Here is a 21,900-nt window from a genome sequence, read left to right as displayed (position 1 = left end):
TAATTCCATTACCATTTACCAGTAGAGCTGGGCAACGGACACAAAACACAATAACACAACACGAATCAAACATGAAGTTAGAGGGTTAGGGTTGAACATTTCTGACACGAAACACGAAAATGACACGACCCAAGAACACGAATTCTAAATGGGTCGGGTTCGGATTGAACACGCGAGACACGAAATTGACACGATCAACACGGTTACCAATATGTGTCACTCATTAACACGAACATATATATATATATATATATATAATATGGTATATCTATAATTCTATATAGAGTTGGACAAATGACATGATAATACGACACGAACCGGACACAAAGTTAACGGGTTCGGGTTAAGCATTTCTGATACGAAACACGAAAATCACACGACTCGAGAAACACGAATTCTAAATGGATCGGTTCGGGTTGGATGGTTTGTGACACAAATCCGACTAACACGACACGACCCGACACAACTTGTTATCCATGTCTATTTACCAGCCTGTACAATAGTACTAGTACTGTGGCTATTTTTAACTAGGGTCGGTCATTGCATTACTTTCCCATTTTTTTGAATGGCACATTACTTTTCCTTTAAACTTATTTCTTTCAAAAGGTTAACTGGAAAAAAGAAGGAAAAGTGTGTTTATTTTTACATCAAACACATCTTTCCTTTTCTTTATATATATAAAATATATATATATATATATATATTACAAAGGAAAAATAATGCCGTTCAAAAACATGCTCTTAGGAAAGTAATGCAATGACCAAACCTAGTTAAAAATAGCCACAGTACTCGTTAAATTTACCGCAATAATGGAGTTAAAAAGCAAACCCAAGTTAAACTTACCACAGTAATTTTTGTGTTAATCACTGTAGTTTAATAGGCCAGGCTTTGGTCCAAAGCCTTAAGGGCTTGTTTGGATGGGGTTGTGATATCCCCTTTTAGTACGTGGGCTCACCCTTAAGATCTCGTTTGAGAGGTAAAATGAAAGAGGTATTAGCTAAGCTCCGGATTATATTGTACTCCTTAATACCCTCGGATGAGGGGTTATTTATGGGGAGGTTATAAGGTGTTATTACATAATAATCCCGGATAATACCCACTTTCTCTTTCATTTCAATTACAAAACAATCTTATCCCTCTATTTTATCATTCATCTAAATCAAGTACTATTTAATTTCTCATCACATCAACGTGGGTTCATCCTTCTTACATGCCTTAATGGCAATTGCTAATGCATCGTTCGTTACTTGGTGGGGCTGAAATGAGGGGTTTCCTGATGATCCGGACGAAGTTTGTATTCTCTTTTTAGCATTCTACGTAATTAATGCCAGTGGCATTAACTATTCTTCGTTGGCATTTAACAGCCTCTGTTGGACAATGTCAAAATGATGGATAAATAGAGGTAGAGGGAAGGAATTTGGGGGGGCAAACGAGAAATACACGGACGGAGTACCCAATTTCTCACTCCTCCAGAACAAGGAAGTACCCCAATTCTCAAATTCCATTTCTCCCTCTAAAACCCACACCATCCCCATCTGGGTTCTTGTATTCGGTCCTGTAATGGCAGATTTTCTACCTCTTGTAAGACGTTCGTATCTCACAGTCTACAACTGGACCGTCTTCATCGGATGGCAAGTCCCTTCACAATCACATCCTCATTTCACAAATTTTCTCTTTTTTTTTTTTTTGATTTAGGGTTTAGGGTTTCAGTTCCATTGATCTGATTTGCGTATTTATTTGTATTTGTGATTTAGGGTTTAGAGCATCTCCAGTCCTTACCTACATTTTTACTCGTATTTGACTAAAATTTGAGTAAAAGCTACATTTTTTATTTTAAGCATCATAAAATGCCCAAAAAGCTACAAAGACCCAAAATCCGGAGCCCTCCGTTGGGAAGAACTATCCCCATCTTTCGGGTTATCCATATGGATGGGTAGGATCTCACCAAGTAAAATGCAGTAAAAGCTTCATTTGATATGAAGCTCTCAGTGAACAAACATAAATTTGTCCCTTTACTTGTTTAAAACTCGCTTTGATATAAGTTTGAGTCAAGTAGTGGAGTTGATTTTGAGTTGTTTTTAGCCAAAATTTGAGTTGAAGTGGAAAAAAGAGTAAGGGCTGAAGATGCTCTCAGGTTGCTTTGATCTAATTGGCATGTATATGTGCGTTTTTACTATTTTGTTGCTTATTGATTGCAGGTTTCAAGTGCTATATCTTGCTTTGAAAACTCTGAAGGACTCAGGCCACGGATATGTCTACCATGCTACCGAAAAGCCTCTTCTTCTTGCTCAATCTACAGCCGTATTGGAGGTCTGAACTCTGTAGGTCACATTTTGAAGTAATTTCACTCATGTGTTAGCTCTTTTGTTTTCCTAGAAAAAATTGAAAAATTAACTAACAAAATCTTGCCCTGGACAGTATGGAACCAAGTTATTGAGGTTATTGGAGAAAAAAGTTTTGCAATCATGATAAAATTCGATCATGGGCAACTACAAACCATTAAATGAACTTTTTGACCAAATTATCTTCTCAAAGTTTAGACAGAGAGAGAGAGAGAGAGACGGGGAGAAATTATTCACCTTTCTCATGTTTAATTTAATCTGTCTTCTATAGATGGATAGAGGTATACCCAATTATTAATTTCTTGTCTCATTCTAACAAATTCATTGGTATGTAATTATGTGCACCAAACAGAGCCTCAAATTCTTGAATTTCCGGTTTTCTGCCTATGTTATGTGTTTTATTTGTTTGCTCTCCTTTGTGGGCCTTTTTTTTTAATTTTTAAATTCAATGGCAGAACAGATACTCCACGGTCTTTTAGGTGAGGACTCCTCTTTGGTGATGAGCTCTAGTTTCATGGCAGAGAAAATTTTGGGTTAAACCAATTTTGCTTCTGTTTTTCTTCTCAAAAAGGTTTAGTAAGGTCTCCAATCACAGCAACAGTGCCACAAATAAGTTCAAGGTTGTTTGTAACTTGGGGTGTCTTATGGAGCTTCCCCGAGGTTAGAAACCCTACTGTATTTCTCTCTTATATTCAGCTAATATATTATGAGGGGACTAATGAAATCTACTTTGTGTTTGGCAGACTCGGACTCACTTACTTGTTAGCCTTTTGGTTATAAGCTGGTCCATCACAGAGGTTAGCATGCAGATGATTTTTATTTAAAGTTGCCCATTGCTTTACCTGCTTTGGTTTGAGTTATTGACGCATGCGTTACTTGCTTATGTCACAGGAACTTATATTTTTGCCTAGGTTGTGCTATCTTGAAAATTGTATCTTCTCATTTTACCAGTGTATAACTCCGTTGCTTCTATACTCTCCATAATGCACGATACTAACAAATTTTAGGATCAAATTAAAGAAAAATGAATCAGTGATCCTGATCCTATTTGTTCTGAGGGACAATAGATCCGTAAAAGTAATGAGAAATTAACCAGTGATCCTTATCCTATACGTTCTCAGGGACAATCAGATCCCGGAGCTATCAACCAATCCTCTATTTCAGGGACAAACCCTAAGGAGATGGGGTTATGGGTTGGGGAATCAGGCCTTGGTCCTCTTGGATTCAGTAATATCTGTCGTAGCATACAAGGTCTTTTGCTCCATAATGTAAACCGATGATGCTGGAGTTTCTGGAATGAATCTGGCCTCTGGATTTCAAATTCTAGAAGTTCCAACTAACAGGCCCACTAGGATGCCTCTTGGGTTGGGCATGGAAGAACCCTTGATATTGTGTTCGGTAATCGGGCTGGTGAAGTTTCGCAGGTGATCAACGGGGTTGCAGCAGTTTCTTAGCGACCTCTGCTGCTGCAAACTCAACATCTGAGACATGAATGGAGTGAAAATAATCCACATTCAAACTTGCATTTACATTTTACATGCTTCTTATTTGCACTCTTACAATCCGCACTCCTTTATGTTGTCAAAACTCACTGTTTCTTGATATTTTTTGTGCTTTCAAGGAAGTGTTTTTTTTTTTTTTGTTATTTAGTGATGTTTTGCAATTTCCAAACCACATTGAATAGGATGGTAACAATGTATTATCGACAAATTAGTTCACCAAAATTTGCAACCAGAGAAGTTTGTGTAAGCAAAAATAACGTGTTTCGGCTAGAACTTTTGTGCTTTGGTTTACATGGTATATGGGCACATGTACTTGTTCTCTAAACTGATGGTGCAAGTGTACAAGTATATTCATATGAGTAGGCTATTAACTTATGCCCATCGATAATTCAAATTTTTTTCCTTTTCTGCGCTTTGAGCGAGAGGTTACACTTTTATACTTGCCTGAAGAGGGATGAAAGTAAGAAAGATGAGAGAGAGGATAAGATTCTTCGGTGTTTGGACAAGTTTATACCAAAGCACCTGCTACAATCATTTTGATCACTTTATTGGCTGTCTGTTATCTTAAATCAACCGGTATTTTTTCTTTGGCACAATTTGATCACTTGTTGGGTTGTCTGTTATTTAGATCATCCGGTATTCTTTCTTTGGCACAAAGGAGGCTTTTGGCTTTGCGCCTTCCTGGATCATGTGGCTTAGGTATGAAACTTGCAATTTGGGCTCATTTGATTTAAGTAATTGGGTACTCATCTTCTTCTTACCAAAATGATGTTGAGTTTATGTCGTGTAGGTATAGCACTTTTTTGTTCTTGTATCCAATCGGCATTTCTAGTGAAGTTGGTTTAATTTATTTTGCCCTGCCTTACATTAAGGTAATCCAGTGATGCTTGCATTGTTGTACTTTCACTACATCTTTTATTGTTGAAACTGTATATTTCTTGAGCTCATCCCATTTTATGCCACGGCGACAATAAAGCTTCTATGCGATTTTCTAGCCTACCTTTAAAATACTTAGTACATATGTGGCAAGTATATTTCTGCTGATTGTCGACCGAAAAAAGAGAGTACATTTCTGCTGATTTAAATGATGTTCTGCTTATAAAATCTATTTGCTGTACTATTACATCAAATTATACTCCTCATGCTCACTGTAAAATGTAACACTTGTCCCTGGATCGGAGTATCTTTTCGTACATTTTCCATCTTTTTTCTTCTATTAATTTCGAACGTTACACAAAAAATAAATACTTTTTTTTTTTTTGCAAACGGACATATCTCATGATGTGCACCGGTTAAAATGATGTTTGCAGGAATCAGGAAAATATTCGATGCGGATGCCTAACAAATTGAATTTCTCTTTGGATTCCTTCTATATTGCAATTCTTGTCCTCGGAATCTACTTCCCAGGTATGGCTTGACATTAGTTAGCAAATTTATATTCAATCATCTGAGGTTGTGTTCTGTTGCAGGCAGCTCTCACATGTACACATATATGATCGGACAAAGAACTAGAGCTCTCTCAAAATTAAAGAAGGTGTAGAATGGAGGCATACATTCTCTAAGCCGCGGTTTCGGGTTTTCATTCGTGTAGCAGACTAGCAATGTAAATAAAGATTTAAACAAACAATTTCAACCAAATCTTTCGATTTCTTATCGTACTATGTTGAATCCTATGTATTCCTCTACCCGTGAAGCACGCTGAGTGTATTGAAATGCTATAATGAAATTTCACTTATTCGCATTACAAGCTACTCTAGGATGAATATTTTATGCATCGCTAACGATTCTATAACTGTCGTTGTAGCTCCATAGCTCCAGAATGTTTGTGTTATATAATATGTTGTCTAGACTGAAAGATTCGTGTTTGATGGAGTAAGGGAATCCATAGGAACGATGAATGGAAACCAACAGTGGTTCTAGATAAGGATGAAAATACTTGTCTTTGCCTCCTTTCAGAGACTAAAAAGTTAAGGCTTTGTTTGGTAAAGTTGCTAGTTTTTCGTTTATAAAAAACAAAAAACATGTTTGGTAACTGTAATAGTTTTTGTTTATTTGTTTTTTGGGCTGTCGAAAGTGTTCTCAAAACAAATAAAAGCGCAATTTTCGTGTTTCTAGAATTCCGTAAAGTAGTGGAATTGATTATGTATTTTGTAAACAAAATTAGTAACACAAACATGTTTATAGTGCTTGTTTCAAAAAATATTGGAAACAAAAACTAGAAATAATAATTTTTTCAAACAGAGCCTAAAGAAGCTGCTGTTTCTACTTTCAATGGAAACCTGACCATAACTAAAGAAGGGACTGAGATCGGATTCTTAAAGAAGGGATGATCGGATTCTTGGTTCAATGCAAAGAAAGAAGTAGAAAACTGAGGTAGAGTACAATTTTAGGCCAAAATTGGTGTGGAAGTCTTCAATTCCTTCTAGAGACTCTCACTTTGCACAATTAATGCTACTAAAGTTGGATGGTCATTTAAAAGAATACAGCTTTAGGATAGACTTTTTGGCAAGCTTATAATGGGGACCGATCTGGGTAGTGTGATCTTTGTAGTTAAAGTAGAAGGTTTAACATAGGCTTAGCTGGTTGTTGGGTTGACAACTACCTTGTGGTTTTGTGGGCAAGAGGTCATGGTTCTCTTTTAAGTCGCATAATTCGTATGGGGAGTGTGAAATGGTCATTGAAACACATTTCAAACTATTAAAATTCGCGAGAGTAAGGATTGAGAACGATAGCGTAGTATGAGGATTGAAAGCAAGAGCGCACGAAATTTTGAAAGATTATGTAACAAGGGGTATTTTGAAAGATTATGTGCGAAGGATTCTCCTTCCCATTATGTCCTTCGGTGGGGTTATAGTCAGATTATGACTTGACCAGTTTTGAGGGATTACATAAAAATTCCTGTAGTTGTGGGCCCGTCTAAGTTTCAATTGTAACAAGGTAGACTAGTGGGGTAGCTTGATATACATTTTTGGACATTTTTTTTCCACACTTTGAGCTCTTGGATCAATTGGTAATTAATATAGTGCTTGACTTGAAGTTTCTCTATTTGCATTTCTCTCCTTTTGCGGTATGCTTCCCCTTTTTGCATTTGGTTCACTTTTTGTTTGGAGTTTGCATCTCCACTGACAAGACGGGATAGTACGTGAATTGCACATGATGATGAAAGGTGCCGGAGGCGCTGGCAATATGCCGGATTGTGAATATAAGAGTTTGTTTGATTAGAAGAAAATTATGACGGCAAGTAAAAATGAAAGAAAGTGAAGTGAAAGGAAAATTTATTTTCTTCAACGTGTTTGATTGAAATGAAAACTTTGTAACTTGTAAAGATTCTTGCAAGAAATATCTATAGTTACAAACTTACCTTTAACATTTAATATGGACAACGATATGAGCAAAAATGATGGGCAGTGTCGTAAGAAATGACACTTTTACAAAAAAAAAATTTATTTTAAAAATTTTATTGTAAAATTATTTTGATATAACCATGCTTGAATGAGTTCTACAATCAAATTTACTTTCTAGAATGAGTTCTACGATCAAATTTACTTTCTAGTTTCTCCCACTGTCTATTGGGCATATATCTATTGCCAGGCTTTTCCTGTGGTGACCCCATTCCCCATCCCCCCCCCCCCCCCCCCCCCCCCGGGGTGGTGGTGACCCCATCAGTGCTGTAAATTGGTTTCAGTATTCCTATAGCTAAGAACGAAATCAGTGCTGTAAATTGGTTTCAGTATTCCTATTGCTAAGAACGAAAAACCTTTCTGTGCTTATTTAACACGGATCATGCACATATATTTTTGTGGGACCTACCTTGAGCCCCACAAAAATGATTCAAATTGCTTATCTTCTTTAATATATTTGTAGGGTTCCTGTAAAAAATAAACTCTCACGGATATCGGTAAAGACTTTCTCAGAAATCATAAGGCGAATCATCCTATTTTGCCCTACGATTTCTGAAAAAGCTCTTACCGATATTTGTTGGAGGTGATTTTTAACAGCAACCCTAAAAATAATAGGAGTATTACAAGAAAGATGAGCGGTTCGGATTATCTTTGCGGAACCCGATATGGGCCCTACAAAAATGTTTGTGTTGTGTAAAAAAAAAAAAACTCTGCAAGTAGCACAGCTCAAGAAATACTGCGGGGGGGAACTCAGATGCTTCCTAGTGGAAGTTCAGCATGCATTCTCTTGGGCGCAAAATCATTTTCAACCCACTATTTTACAGACATTCCCAACCAGTTTTCAGAAACTTATATCGACAATTTCTATCTAGCACCGACACCGACATGTGGCCAGACATCGACACTATGACGCGCAAATTTCAAAATATTGGAGGACACAACTTTTTTTTTTTTTGGTAAAGAGGGAGGACACAACTTGTTGGGATACGTTTCGTATAATAGTATGATCAAATTATGTGAATAAGAGAATGCTCTAATTCTACATATGCAACACCATATATTCCTGAAATCTTATTTAGTATCAGCACACATTCACAAAAGTATTCCAACAATAAGCTTTATGTATGTGTCTTTACAATCAATAGTCACACAAAGAGGAAAGAATTCTCTAAGCTTTAACAAGAGTTTTAACTATTTCGTTAACTCCCTCGACGTCTCTTGAGAGCGCCCCGAGGGTGTCCCGAGCATATTTTAGACTGTCCCCGGAGTGTCCGCACAAAAAACATTGAGAAAAAATAGGACACTTCAGATTTTAGCGTCGGACACTAGTCTGAAAAGTGTTCGGAGAGTGTCAATGTCCGAAAATTGACCGATACCGGTACATGAACTTTGACGAAGTGTCCGTGCTACATAGGAGAAATTGAATGTCTTTTTGTGGCCACTTAGTGCTTAATAATATCTAGAAACCCATACAAAGACATGGAGGAAAGCTCTCCAGGAGTTCTGAGATTCTATCGAGTCTCAGTCTCCAGACTAGTGGAATTCTCTGAATCATATATTTTTGCTGTGAGAGTAATAGAAACAAGCAAGCCACTCAGTTCAAAGAAGTAGGAAATTTCATGTTTTATTCCCGTATCTGAATGCTTATTTAAAATAATAGAAAGAATAATGTGGCGAAATGAAAAACTTCACAGCAGAAGGTAAAAGAAAGACTGCTAAAATGAAAGTCAAGTTTTGGGTCATGTACTCATATTAAGGTGATCAGAGTTTGAAGAGAGGACTGCTATCATTTGCATTCAAAAAGAATTTCATGGAAAAGAGTGTTCCTTGAGCAGCTCTTCTTTGTGTTCTTCTAAAATGCTTTGACCCCGGAATTTTATTCTTCAGCAGCAGTGCCGGCGGCACTCAGATCCATAGTTAGATCAAGAGTCTGAAGCAGGAGAGGACTGTTAGGTAAATTTCATTTCTATAGAGACTATAACTTTAGCCTCTAATTTAGAGTGAAACTTAGCAGATGATAGTGAGGAAAGTATGATATTGAAATTGAGAACCAGAATTGTACTGTCAGTTCAGCTGCGAAATTTACCTTTCCAGTTATCTGGCTGTACATGGAGATCACATCTTTTACTGTGGACTCGAAGTGTGTTGTTGCATCATAACTCTGAAAGTCATTGGCATTCAAGAAAACACATAAGAACTCTTGAATAGAAATGGAAAAGAGAAGGAACTCCAGTTCCTTTGGACATGGTAAGATCTTTGGCGCATTTGTCAATGAATTCGATATGATAAAGAAAAGGGAATAGGGAAAAAGGGTCTCCTGGTCATTTGTGAGTGGAGAAAATCCTGGTGCATAAGAGTCTTGGAACTTAGCTATAATTGGTGGTTGTTTCGGAAGCAGTTTTCGCTTGGAATTTTCAGAAAGCTACTTTTGAAAACATAAATACTAGTAAGTCATTTCATAATGTATTCAGATTTTGGGTGGTTACAGATTTCTAAGAATCTAAAACCGTTAATATGGTGTCATTGTAAAAGTAAGTTATTATAGAAATTTTCTCAAAAACAAGTTTCAGCATGTGTCAATTTTCAACAATCAAATAATTTTGCATGGGCAGGATACTCACTAGGAAGTCAGAAAAGGCTCATCAACTCCTCATTCAAGGAGAATCTTACCATCCAATTCCCCACTCCTCCATTTCTAAAGATGCAAATAAAAATTGAGGTGTTGATAGGCGATAGCCGATAAGTCAAGTTCATGAATAAACAGCTTTTAAAGAATGTTGTCTATGGCTATAGCATTTGAATGGTCATTTTAAACTTGTAGAATGAAAGAGAAAAAAACATAAGGAGTGTGAAATATTTAGTGTACACTTACAGTAGATATAAAACAGTTGTCAGCGGAACTCTGGTTTGTGGGTTCATATCTGTCGTATGTGTCGAAGAATATTTCGTCCACTGGTCCAAGAAGCTCGATGCCAGACTTCAGTTCCGCTTCAGGATTATCAGTCTCTGCTTCTGTCGTAACAAAGGCGATGAATTTACCTTTTGGAGCTACATTGTGAGCATAGGAGCAGCAGAACAGGTACCTGCAACAAATTAAAGAAGAAGAGCATTAGGGAAACTCTTCAGAGTGTCTTGTTATCAATTGCTTTTCCCACATCATTTTCGGTGTTTAAGCATGTTCATGACTGTCTCAATAATTGTCATGCAAATAAGACCTCTTTCCAAGTATATGCTTTCATTATCTGAATCCAATATTGTCGATTTTATTCTAAATTTTCCACCCTACGGTTTTGTATGTAAACGATACACAACAAAAATGAAAGCTTTCTCATTGCTTTTCTGCTGTTCAAGCATGTTTAAACTTGTTTCAATGCTTCTCATGCAAATAAGACTTCTTTCCGAATGGGTCCTCCATTATCTGAATGAAATCTACACAGCACAAATCAAACCCTTTGGGCAGTTCCAAGTAAGTCAAAGGGTGTCTGAACCAGAAACTATGCTTAAACATTCAATCACAAATACAAAACATCCTGCTCCAGAGTGCCAACAATACATGCACGAGCATGGTGAGGTAGTCGATAGGAAAAAATAGTAGATTTTTCGTTAAAAAGCAATGACATTTTTCTTGGACCAAATAATTTTTCAAAGTTTTGCTTGTATAAAGTACATCAAAAACCAACTGGTGCAACAAATATAATTCACTTGTCTTTTGTCACTTCAGATTCTATTTTTTTTCTTCAATAATGGTGATCCCTTTATATGCACGATTAAGATGAATTCTTTTACTACTATGACCAAACCAAACCAATCCTTAAGTCTCGATCATGGGGTCGGCTACATAAATATGTTTCCTCTTCTGAGCTCTTTCAAGAAAATGGTGCTCCGTAATAGCCAACAAACCTAGATCCTTTTGAGCTACCATCTTTACATTCAATTTTGGTCTACCTCTCCCCTTGATCCTACCCTCTACCATGACCATATCACCCCTCCTAAGACATGTCCGAACCACCTCTATTGTCTCTCATCTTATCTTCTACTGGTGCTATTACTACCATCCCGTGAAGGTTTACATGGGCAAAACATATTTACACAAATAAACAATTGATCAAGAGTTTGGCATACGTACATATCAGACTTACGACCAAGTTGTTTCTGGGGCAGAATAACCTGGACTGAGTGAGCATCATGGGTGTGAGGGATGGGATGACTCATAATGCATATAGCACGAGCTACTTTCCCAACCTTCTTTACCTGTCACAGTAAACAGTAGGATCCTTGAAGATTAATTGAAACCATTCAAATTCAACATTCTCAGGCTACTATAATAATTCCAAGGGGTTGGCCTGGTGGTCATGGCCTTGGATTTAGGAGTTTGCTCCCTCTTAAGGTCTCAGATTTGAAAGGTGTTTTCAAAAAAAGGTTCTCCTGCTACTGATTCAAGGTTCCTTGAAGATTAATTACCTTGCTAGGCAAATATGAAGGATCACAAACTACTTTTTTGCATTTTGCAGTTTCTCCTTCTGATGTCACTCCAAAGGCTTTTCCATCAGAATCAAATTCCACCTGTCATGGGCGACATCAGACATCAGCGAACTCGATGTTGAAAAATTGTGGAATAACTTGATTAGCTTATTCAACCAAAAAACAAAACTTAATCAGCTTAAATACAGCTCAATAATAGTTTTAGTCCTTCTATGTTGGTCCTATAATACTTCTATTAACTTATGCGTAAAAGATATACATGTGGGATCTGTGGACTTCCCGTTCATAGACATACTACATGTATGTACAGAAACCCCAAGGGTTGGTCCAGTGGTTTTCTTGGAGTTGAATCCACATATCTAACTGCTACGATTACAACTATGAGTATGATTATGATTACCCCCAAACATTAAAAGATAAGTTTGCATTTCTGTCCTACCATTGCCTTTAGTTTTAATTTTTTGAACTTCAGCAAACCATCTTTGTATTTACATTCATCTCCTTTATTACCATGGTCTCATTTCATGCCCTTTAAACAAGTTGAATTGCCATGCAGCATTGTCTTGCTGTTATTGTAGCCATTTTGTAAATTTCCCCTGCATTTGAATGGCATTTAACGATTGCACAACACTCTATAAAACACTTCTCCTTCTATCAATCCTGTTTTTTACAGTGCACCACATCCTCTTCCTCTTGCCCTCATTACAAACGATGAATTTGGGATAATGAAGACTGATTATATTGGAGGATGTACGGAATTAATCAAGTCTGGGGCATACCAATCCACTATTTTTCTCATTTACCAAAAAACAAATCCATCATTTTTCTCCCCAAAATTTCTAGAACCAATCACTTGGTACAATTGACCTTCATCCCAGTAAAAACATTCGGCTTACCGGAACTACAAGCCTATTTATAAGGCGTATGATTCCCTCTCCCTACCCGAGATATGACTTATGAGAATCATTAACAAATTACCTTGCATTCTGGCTTGCTGAGCATATAAGTGCCGCCATAGACAGCACTCAAACGAGCAAATGCCTGACAATAATGACGCTCAAAGTTAAGAAAATAGGTTCGGAGCATCTTATACATCTTGCCATTTCAATGACACTTGACAACATACCTGAGGTAGTTCGCCTAGTCCATACAGTGGATAGATGTAAGGAGATCCTCCGGCGAAGCGAGCCAAGGACTCTGGATATAGCTTTTAAAAACAAAAGGCAACAGAAAATTAGCTGATCATGACACTTACCTGTGTAAACTGAGAAATTTGAAAATGAAACATCTTTGTTCAAATAAACTTAGAGAATGGAAGACGGTTGTCAACTCACAAAATCTAACAACTAAGAAATATTGGTTGTGCTTTAGCTAGCTTAGGAGGTAGGACAATAAGTTAATATAGGAATCATATGGCCGCAATAAAGGCTCTTCAAAGTTTTTGGTAGCTTTATGAATTTTGAGAAAAAGCAAGGAACGGGAAAAGAAAGAACATTAAGTGCAACGTACATTGCAACATGAACTTTGGAAAATGAGTATATGCATCGTCCTATACAAAAAAATTCCATAAGTGTGAACTGTTCTTGCGAATCGGTCAATAACTAGTGCTAAAGAAGATTGAAGATTATTTGCAGGAAGAAACAAGGACCAAAACAATGACCAGAAGGAATGCACTTATGACACTTCCAATTATGTTCGTTCAAGGGGTAATAATCAACAATTAAACAATTCGACGATGTTACTCTTAAGAAATCAAGCATGGTTCTGCCCTTGGCAACACATCCCATTTCCGCAACCATTCTGAGAAACCCAAGTTTTAACTTCACAATTTGGAAAAGAAAGCTAGTCCCATGAGATTCAAAGAGGAAATTACAACTGACTAGGTCCTTGTAGGAATTTTTTTATAAACTAGTTCAGAGCTATGCTCCATATTCATCCAAAGAGTCCTCACGTACTGGTTAGTTGCTAATAGAATAAGACATAGATACATATGTTTTATCATGCAACCACTTAACTTCCAGAGCATTTTCTCTATATCTTTGTATGCTCTCTCTCTCTCTCTCTCTCTCTCTCTCTCTCTCTCTCTCTCTCTCTCTCTCTCTCTCTCTCTCTCTCTCTCCCCTACATACTCGGAGATAGTTTATACATTCTCAATCTGAATATGTTCATCCAGTTCCTTATACAAAGAACATCCTCATCGTCCACAGTTCTAGTGTGTGAAGTCTCTATTCAGGGATGAGAGGGGGATGACAAATCAATTTTATGCCACTTTTTAGAAGCTTTTCTCTAGGGGCCGAAACATGCACTGGTCCTTGTTATAACATGAACGTAACCAAAATTTCTTCACTTGAAGAATCTTGTTCTGCCAATACAGTTTATGTGTTTGATTCCATAACTAGGAGCCCCTGAGCTATATATGAAAACTCCCAGAACCATAAGGACTGAACAAGGGTGGTGCATTTGAAATGGAAAAACGGAAACCAAGCAATGCAGAATGGGTCAAACTCAACTTTAGCCTGCGTAAGATAGGAATCATTCCAACCTCTTCAAAGACAATGTATAGGGAAAAAAGTGAAAGCATGAAACCAAGTGTATCACCTTAACCCTCTTCACAAAATCCGTAGCAGGCTGGTCCAAGTAACTATCATCTTTATGGAGTGCCAATGCATGCCCAATAAAGTCAACTGTATCATCTTCTAGCCCATACTTGCTATATAAAAAAAATTGATCAGAAAAATGATAAAAAAAGAAGTCAAACTGCAGGATATCTCAGTACCAAAAGTAATAATGTAGAACACTACGACGACAACAACTAAAGACAATTATATCATCAATCATAGTAACTCAGCACAAATATAGTTCATCTTGCATGGGAGAAAAGTAAATCAACACTAGTTATTCTATTGGCTCTATTTTCTTGCTGATATAGCAGGGATAAATATAATATTTGTGTAAATCTACTGAAGATAATAAATATTATACGGAGCAAAGTCTGCAAGGTGGAAAGGAGAAGAAGATAGAAGTGAGATAGTACGAAATAACATCTCTAGCTGTAACTTTGTTGAGGTCAAGTCCTTCATGGGATTTTGGATCATTCTCTTCATAGTCTTGCACATAAATGAAGAACTTTCGAGCACGACGCTTCTCAAACAATCCCATCAGTGTGGATTTAAGTGCTTCCACATCCGTTGCAGGTACTTTGTAAATCTGGACAAACCATTATTGTTAATCATAAATGAAGTTTCAATGACACATTGTTTGTGAAAAATTAGACTCGATGTTAAACAAAAACAACAATGGCCATCTTACCTTCCCTTTATTGTACACATAACTACCGTCTACAGCCTTGAAATTGAGATACTTAGTGACATCGGTGTGGATCAGAACACGAACCAGGGCTCCATTAGCCATCATGAACTATAAAAGGAAATAAATCGCCACAATTATCAAGATAATAATCACACTAAAACAATGCCAGATGCTATAGCCCGCAAATCATTAGTCATTTATGATGTATATTTTTTGAGTATCAAGATATATGGAGATTGGTATGATCTATACTTTATATCCGTGATAGATAGTTTTTACGGAGAGATCAAAATTCATACTCAATCCAATACAATATAACCAAGAAATTGCTAATAAGAATCTATATTTCAACTAATGCCACTTACTTTTATACACTCCTGATATAACAAAACTTCTCGATATGGAATCCTTTTCTTTCCTTTTTAACTAGAAAGACATTACGAAAGATCAACCATCAATGGAGATCAGCGCCCAATATAACACTTGGTTTCTACTCTTTGCAGAACTAATCTTGTTATTATTAAATGAAAAGGCAATATTGGATTATGTTTTGTCTAGTTCTCATGATTTCTACTTTAGCAGCAACTGGAATGGAAAATTATCTATGTTGGATTACCCTCCCGTTCATCAAGAAATTCAGTTGCAACTTTTTCAGAACCTACTCATCCTTCTTGACTTATGAGATTCTAATAAAAAATATTATCCAACATATGAAGTTTCCAATTCTAAATAAAGTTGTTAAATATGTGCGTGCAATAATATATCACCACTCCTCAAAAAGGAAATTTGGTACATGACCACAAACCGTAGGATCATATGATTTTTCCATAGAGGCTGGAAATGATTAATGAGCTAGCTGTACCTTGGGGATCATATCAACATTGTAGTCTCTGCTTGAGCCCAATTTTTCTGGAGGGCTGTCGCTGCCCCTGAAACGCTTCCAGAGCTATGAGACACAAAAGAAAGAAGTTAATACCATATGACCACAGAAGAGCTGTTTCGATGACCCAATGCATCAATTTTTAGTACATAACCAACCTGGTTGAGATTGAGAGAGGTGGATTCTCCTCCATAGTAATCATTTCTGTCCATGTGCAGAACCTACTCGAAATAGTCACGCAAAAATTCTTATGAATTCGGTATACCGACATGATTATGTAATTGATGTCATGTGCTTGAATGCAAAAAATTCTAGTGGTTTGTTGATCAAACAGAAGTTCTGACCTCTGCCACTCAATAATCAACATAGCCTTTTCGGGAGTAAATGTAAGAACAAGAAAACTCTTGCCTCACATAAAATATGGCTGACAGCTAAACAATCACGGACCAGAATAGTTCACAAACTACACCTCAATATGGGATTGATTAGCTTAAGGCGCAGTTTGGTTGGCATGAATCTAAATTGGGAATGAGATGAATCTAGATCCCATAATCCTTTCCCAAACTATGCAGGAACCTAATCCGGACATCCTTCCATAGTAATCTTAGATTCCAGTTCAGTCTATAACAGCAAGAAAGAGCTGATTCTAATGAGTGTTTCCAAGTAAAGACTTGGATAAAATTCCTGAATTAACCCAAATATAGGATGCCCCTGGCATTAGATTAGTAGGAGCTTGCTTTCTAGTAATGAGATTTCTATTTTAACTAGGGACGGACATGAAGGAACTAAGGAGTGAACCATACGGAGGATCAAGACATTCCAATTTTTAGGATAAATTTCCCTTCTATCCTCCATCACCTGAATTGCACTTAAACCTGCTCGGTTACAAATCCACCCCCATTTTTGGTGGCAAAGGTGGCAAAGCCAAAATTAGGCAAATAAGATAAAGTTGCTGCCAAAAAATGGCAAAGCTATCTTTGGTTCCAAATTTTGCAGCTACTTTGGCTTTACCAAATCTACCACATCATCTAGACGAATAGATCTCCGTCACAACAAAAGAGATGAGTTTAATCTAAAACGGTCTAAATTCGAAATTGTGCCAAAATGGTACCAAACGTTTATCCAGTTCGCAAAATGAGAACTTAAAAATAATACACTTTCTTCAGGGAAAAATTCAAACTTTCTTGATAAATTAAAAGAAGTTACTGGTCTCTAGTAAACTGAAAAAAGTTTGAATTTTTCTATAAAAATTTCTGGACTTATCTTAACATATTTCTGTTTCTATACTATGAGGCGGAAGGAGATGATCAAGATAGTAGGACACTGTTGATCCCAGATCTTATGTCAATACAAATCAGGTTATGACCAATATCAGAAAAATCCTCATTGGGAATCGCCATTAATTAAGATCATCACAAAGTTATATACAATCTAAAATACATGCGGAAATGCGTAGGAAAAAAAAAAAGAAGATGTTGAAGATTAGGCTTACCTTGAGTCCATCAACGGAGAGGAGACCACTGAGAATGCATTCCTTGAGACCAGTCCCAAGCACTATAACGTCGTACTCTTCATCCATGGCAATAGTACCACCAGAGAGCTACCTTTTACAGAATCAGAAGCTCCTTAAACTGATAATTTTCAGAGAGAGAGAGAGAGAGAGAGATCCTTAAATTGATAATTTTCAGAGAGAGAGAGAGAGATGGGAATGAAATGGGGACAAGCTAGTTGATTTTTCTAAGGGCAAGAATGAACGAACGACCAGGTCTCTGGCGAAACCAGCGGGAAAAAACCGGTACAACCGCGCCAGATTTGAAGCATTGCTTAATTGCAGCAGTGGCCAATAGTTTAGTCTAATTACATTTGTGCCCAACATTACTAGACAACGTTCGCTTTGCGTCTCTAGAACCAATTCCTCTGTCTGTGCCGCGTACGGACCCCCATAACTTTTGGGGTACTTAAAATATTGATCCTCCTGCCTAATAGGAGTCATGTTTTCATCTGGCCATTTTTTGGACTTATGTTTTCATTCTTAAATTAGAATAATCCCAATTTTGTCCTTATTATATTATATTTCCTTCTTTTTTTGGGCACTATATGCGCACAGAATTTTGGGACCAAAATCTAAACTTTGAAGTCATTCACTTTTATTTTGAGATATACACAATTAACAATCCTAAATTTTTGCACCTTTCCATTATCGTTTCAAACTATTTTGGAAATTCTCCCCCTCTCCTTTTTCTCAGAATTCAATCGCCCTCCGAGCCATCGGATCGTGCAGTGAGGTGTACAGTACCGTGCTGCGCATCTCCAAGCCATCGGATCGTGCATCCGACGGCTTGAATATCATCTCGGCAACCAGCGATTGAGAGTCGTTCATTGCTAAGATGAGATCCGAGCCGTCGGATGCATGATTTGACGGCTTGAAAGTGCGCAACACGGTGCTGCACATACCACTGCACAAACACCATCCCCAATTCCCCCATCACCCATCCTCCCTCTATCGGTCACTCTCTGTGCTATCATACATACGTGAGAGGTTTGTGGACATTCTATTGAGCTAACTCATTACCTCCAATTGAACATTTTTTTCTATTGGACTTAAAAAGACTCTTACTCAAACTCACGTAGTAAAAATATTAGAGTGCCCATAAAATTTGAGATTTTTGGGATGCCAAGGCCCAGGCCTCTTGAGCCTTGGGGGTGGGCCGGTTCTGGCCGTAAATAACTCTTTATGGTTGCTCCATAAAGAAATTTTTGTCTATATTAGGCTGTATTCTTATGAACTTAACTTAAATATAACTTAAATCTAAAAGTTTTGTCTTTATTTGAATTTTTTTCACATTAGTTAGTTTTGTGTCAAACTTTTTATGGGTTATTGATTCGTTTCGAAGCGAGGAATCGGAAAAGTAATTTTTATTTTTTTTACTTTTGCGTAAGTATTTTGAGAAATAACAACTTTCTAAGCAAAAAGTGACTTTTGTTGCTTAGTTTATTTCGATGTAAAATGTGTTTACAATGTAAATTTTTTTTGGTGTGTAAAATATTTTTTTAGAAAACAAACTTCAAACATTTATTTTTCGGTGTTTGGTTGGCACTGAAATTTTTTTTCAAAAATTAACAAAATAGTGTTGAGAGAGAGGGGGGCTTAAATGGTAGAAAGATCTGAGAATATTGGAATTGAACGTGGGTCATGACTGACGATCGAGGAAACTGAGCAGTGAGAATTGCAATAGAAGGCAGCGGGTTCATTTTGGAAAATAACTTACGGAAGATTTAAGGGTAAGTCATTTTCATCCAATTGATGAGAAATATTTTACATGTAAAATGTTTTCCTAATTTTTTACACAACCAAACACCAGAAAATAGGTAAAACATTTTACCAGAAAATATTTTACGCCCAAGCCCAAACAAACAGAGAGTATTTTTTACACTAAAGATGGCAAGATTGATGATCTTTACGTTACTATTTTAAAATTTTATACTGTGGCTAGGACCGACCTTGACATTTAAGAAGCTCAAGGCAAACTTAAGAAAATGAGGCTCTTTATGCATTTTTAAAAGAAAATTAATAAAAGAAATAAGTTAGCTTCAAAAATCAAAATTCTTCTTATTGAACAAGATAAAATTATAAAATTTATTAAAATTATTTCCAAATTTGAAACAATTACTTAATTTTTTTAGAACAAAAGCATTAATTATATTTGTATAATTAATTTTTACTTAATTTCACATGCTCATTTTACTTAAATATAATTTCATTAATAAATACTTCACAAGTTTTGGGGGTGCAATGCGAACGCCTTGCTTGGTGTGCTCAAGGATTGTACTGAATGTGGCATAATTTTGAAAATTCTCTTTTCGAATACTAGCAATTTTTTTTTTTAAATTTGACTTAGGACGTGTTTTCTGAAAATTTTATTAGATTTTTATTTGTGGTTAAGAAGTTGTTAGGTGTTTCCGGTAGTAAATAAATTGTTGAGAAATGTCGAGTTGTTGATGAGTTTGTAAGTAGAGTTACTGTAGCAATTTTATTTTATTTTGTTGACAATATTTTTGTTATTGAAAACGAGATGGGAAAATACTGAAACTTTTTTGTTAGTGAAAACGAGATGATAAAATGCGTTAAATTTTTAGTGCTTTTTTGTTTGTAGAAACCCCCCCTTATATTTTAATTTGTATTTTTCTTATGAAATGAGCACACATTTTTCAAGTTCTTTGGGTTCCCAAAAGGTTACAACTAGCCCCGTAACTCATAAATGTTACTAGGCATGTCCAACAACACTAGCCCTGTAACTCATAAATGATACTACTATGCATATCTAATATTTGAAATGTTTGACCTTTGTTGGATTGAAATCTGTGATTTTGTGGAATAACATTTATATTGCTTTTTCATAACCACTTACTGCTTTTCTATGGTTGGAAGAGCCTTTTTTTAGTAATTTTCAAAAAAAAAAAACATGTATTAAATGTTGTTGTGAACTATGAATGATAGACATGTTCCAGCTACTCCATTTTCTGGGTACTAGCATTAATATAACCGTAGAAGTGGGGTTAAAGGATCCTCTTACATTAATTAGTTTTCGAACTTGATTCTCTTACTATTAAGGATAATAATTTTGCAGAGAATTTGCGAGTTCGAGCAAGCATCTTCAAATCGGGAGCTACAAAATGGAAGCCGAAAATATCCATAAGCTATTATATCATGCATAGTTGATACTACATAATTATTCACCGCCCACATCAAAGGGTTTAGGGTACGAAGGGGGCATAATCTCTCATTAACTATGTTATAATTTTGGAAAAAAAAACTATGTTACGAGGAAATAAACTTATCTCACTAAACTTAAGTTTAAAGTACCTGTGACTTGAATGATACATCCATTGTCGTAGATATGAGGTGGTTAAGGTTTTTTTTTTTTTTTTGGAAAAATACTTTAGATACAAATGTCTTGAATACAAATATGTTCAAGATTTACATTCATATGCTCGCCGACCGACCACATTCACACAATATATACGAGAGCTAGGTCCTGAGTGGCCTTACCTTACGTGGTTGAGTCTTCATTGCCCGAGTCAAATCGTGTTATCTCGTCAATCCATACCTCCACGTGCATCTGAACTGCACATGAGAGGGAGTGTCTGACCTTATCCCACATCGGTCACCTAAGCCAGTCAAACTTGGTTAATATAATCTAAAGGCTGTTGCTCTATCTATAGCCAATTAATTTTAAATTTGAACCTTCCAAAAAATCTTAACAACGTACAAGAATTCCACACCCATCCAATAGGGAGTACATACCCCTTTTAGGCCCGTTTTGGGTCCTAAAAAAAAGATCGGAGTTGCTCATTTTGTTTATAGTCCCTACAAAAAATAAGTTGAATCCAGTATCGGTTAGGGTATTTACGAAACGTCTAATTTTGTTCTAGAATTCAAGCTTGAATGCTAAAGCGGATACCAGAAGCTTATTTTTTATAAGTACCGTAAACAAAATATTTTAAATAAAGTGACTCCAATTATTTTATTTTTTGTACCGGTTATCCTTTCTGTTTCCATTGCCAATCCTCGTTAAGAACTGCCTCGTTAATATGCCAGCTAACCAAACAGTTCCAAAACCAAAGTACGAACAAGAATCACGCACGCTCACGTGCCATGCCCTGTCTGACACATACACACCACAGAGAGGAGTAATTATTCCAGGGTACCACGTGAGGAGATCCAGCGATACAACTACTGATTCGACTGCTCATCTCAACAATTGATCTCTAGGATCACAATCGATCAATGAATGGTTCGAATTTTTATGCGCTCAAATTCGATTTGAGCCATCCGTGCCGAGATAATCAGCTGCTCCTCACCCGCTGGATAGAAAGCTGTTCGGCAGCATGTCGGGTCGCCATGTGACGGTCGCCCAAATTTTATTATGTACGGTAAAGAAGAGTTTGGGACAATCTGTGTCCCATACGCATTGAATAATTTT

General features: G+C 36.6%; 2 protein-coding genes across 5 annotated transcripts; one reads left to right on the top strand and one right to left on the bottom strand.

The window, feature by feature from the left end:
* Nucleotides 1–1,340: 1,340 nt before the first annotated feature.
* LOC131302401 (very-long-chain (3R)-3-hydroxyacyl-CoA dehydratase PASTICCINO 2-like) lies at nucleotides 1,341–5,588 on the top strand. 4 transcript variants are annotated; one of them, XM_058329000.1, is made up of 9 exons: nucleotides 1,341–1,631; nucleotides 2,199–2,310; nucleotides 2,803–2,821; nucleotides 2,914–3,002; nucleotides 3,086–3,139; nucleotides 4,473–4,543; nucleotides 4,635–4,716; nucleotides 5,155–5,251; nucleotides 5,314–5,588. In XM_058329000.1, exons 1-9 carry the CDS (start codon nucleotides 1,561–1,563, stop codon nucleotides 5,382–5,384), a joined length of 666 nt encoding a protein of 221 aa, XP_058184983.1. In that variant the 5' UTR covers nucleotides 1,341–1,560; the 3' UTR covers nucleotides 5,385–5,588. The 4 variants fall into 4 exon arrangements, with proteins under 4 accessions (XP_058184983.1, XP_058184986.1, XP_058184984.1 ...); XM_058329003.1 differs by having other exon boundaries at nucleotides 2,798–2,821; XM_058329001.1 differs by having other exon boundaries at nucleotides 2,199–2,321.
* Nucleotides 5,589–8,849: 3,261 nt separating this feature from the next.
* LOC131302400 (guanosine nucleotide diphosphate dissociation inhibitor At5g09550) lies at nucleotides 8,850–17,642 on the bottom strand. The gene is made up of 13 exons (XM_058328999.1): nucleotides 17,409–17,642; nucleotides 16,075–16,137; nucleotides 15,899–15,982; nucleotides 15,037–15,144; nucleotides 14,762–14,934; nucleotides 14,326–14,437; nucleotides 12,854–12,934; nucleotides 12,706–12,768; nucleotides 11,707–11,808; nucleotides 11,372–11,496; nucleotides 10,118–10,328; nucleotides 9,332–9,406; nucleotides 8,850–9,175 (listed from the first exon to the last, which is right to left on the bottom strand). The coding sequence occupies exons 1-13, from the start codon at nucleotides 17,493–17,495 to the stop codon at nucleotides 9,122–9,124; spliced, it is 1,338 nt and encodes a 445-aa protein (XP_058184982.1). The 5' UTR covers nucleotides 17,496–17,642; the 3' UTR covers nucleotides 8,850–9,121.
* Between the last annotated feature and the right edge of the window lie 4,258 nt (nucleotides 17,643–21,900).

The sequence above is a fragment of the Rhododendron vialii genome, chromosome 10a (assembly GCF_030253575.1).
Source record: "Rhododendron vialii isolate Sample 1 chromosome 10a, ASM3025357v1".
In the NCBI taxonomy this organism is placed as follows: Eukaryota; Viridiplantae; Streptophyta; class Magnoliopsida; order Ericales; family Ericaceae; genus Rhododendron; species Rhododendron vialii.
This window is presented reverse-complemented; position numbering and strand designations above follow the sequence as displayed.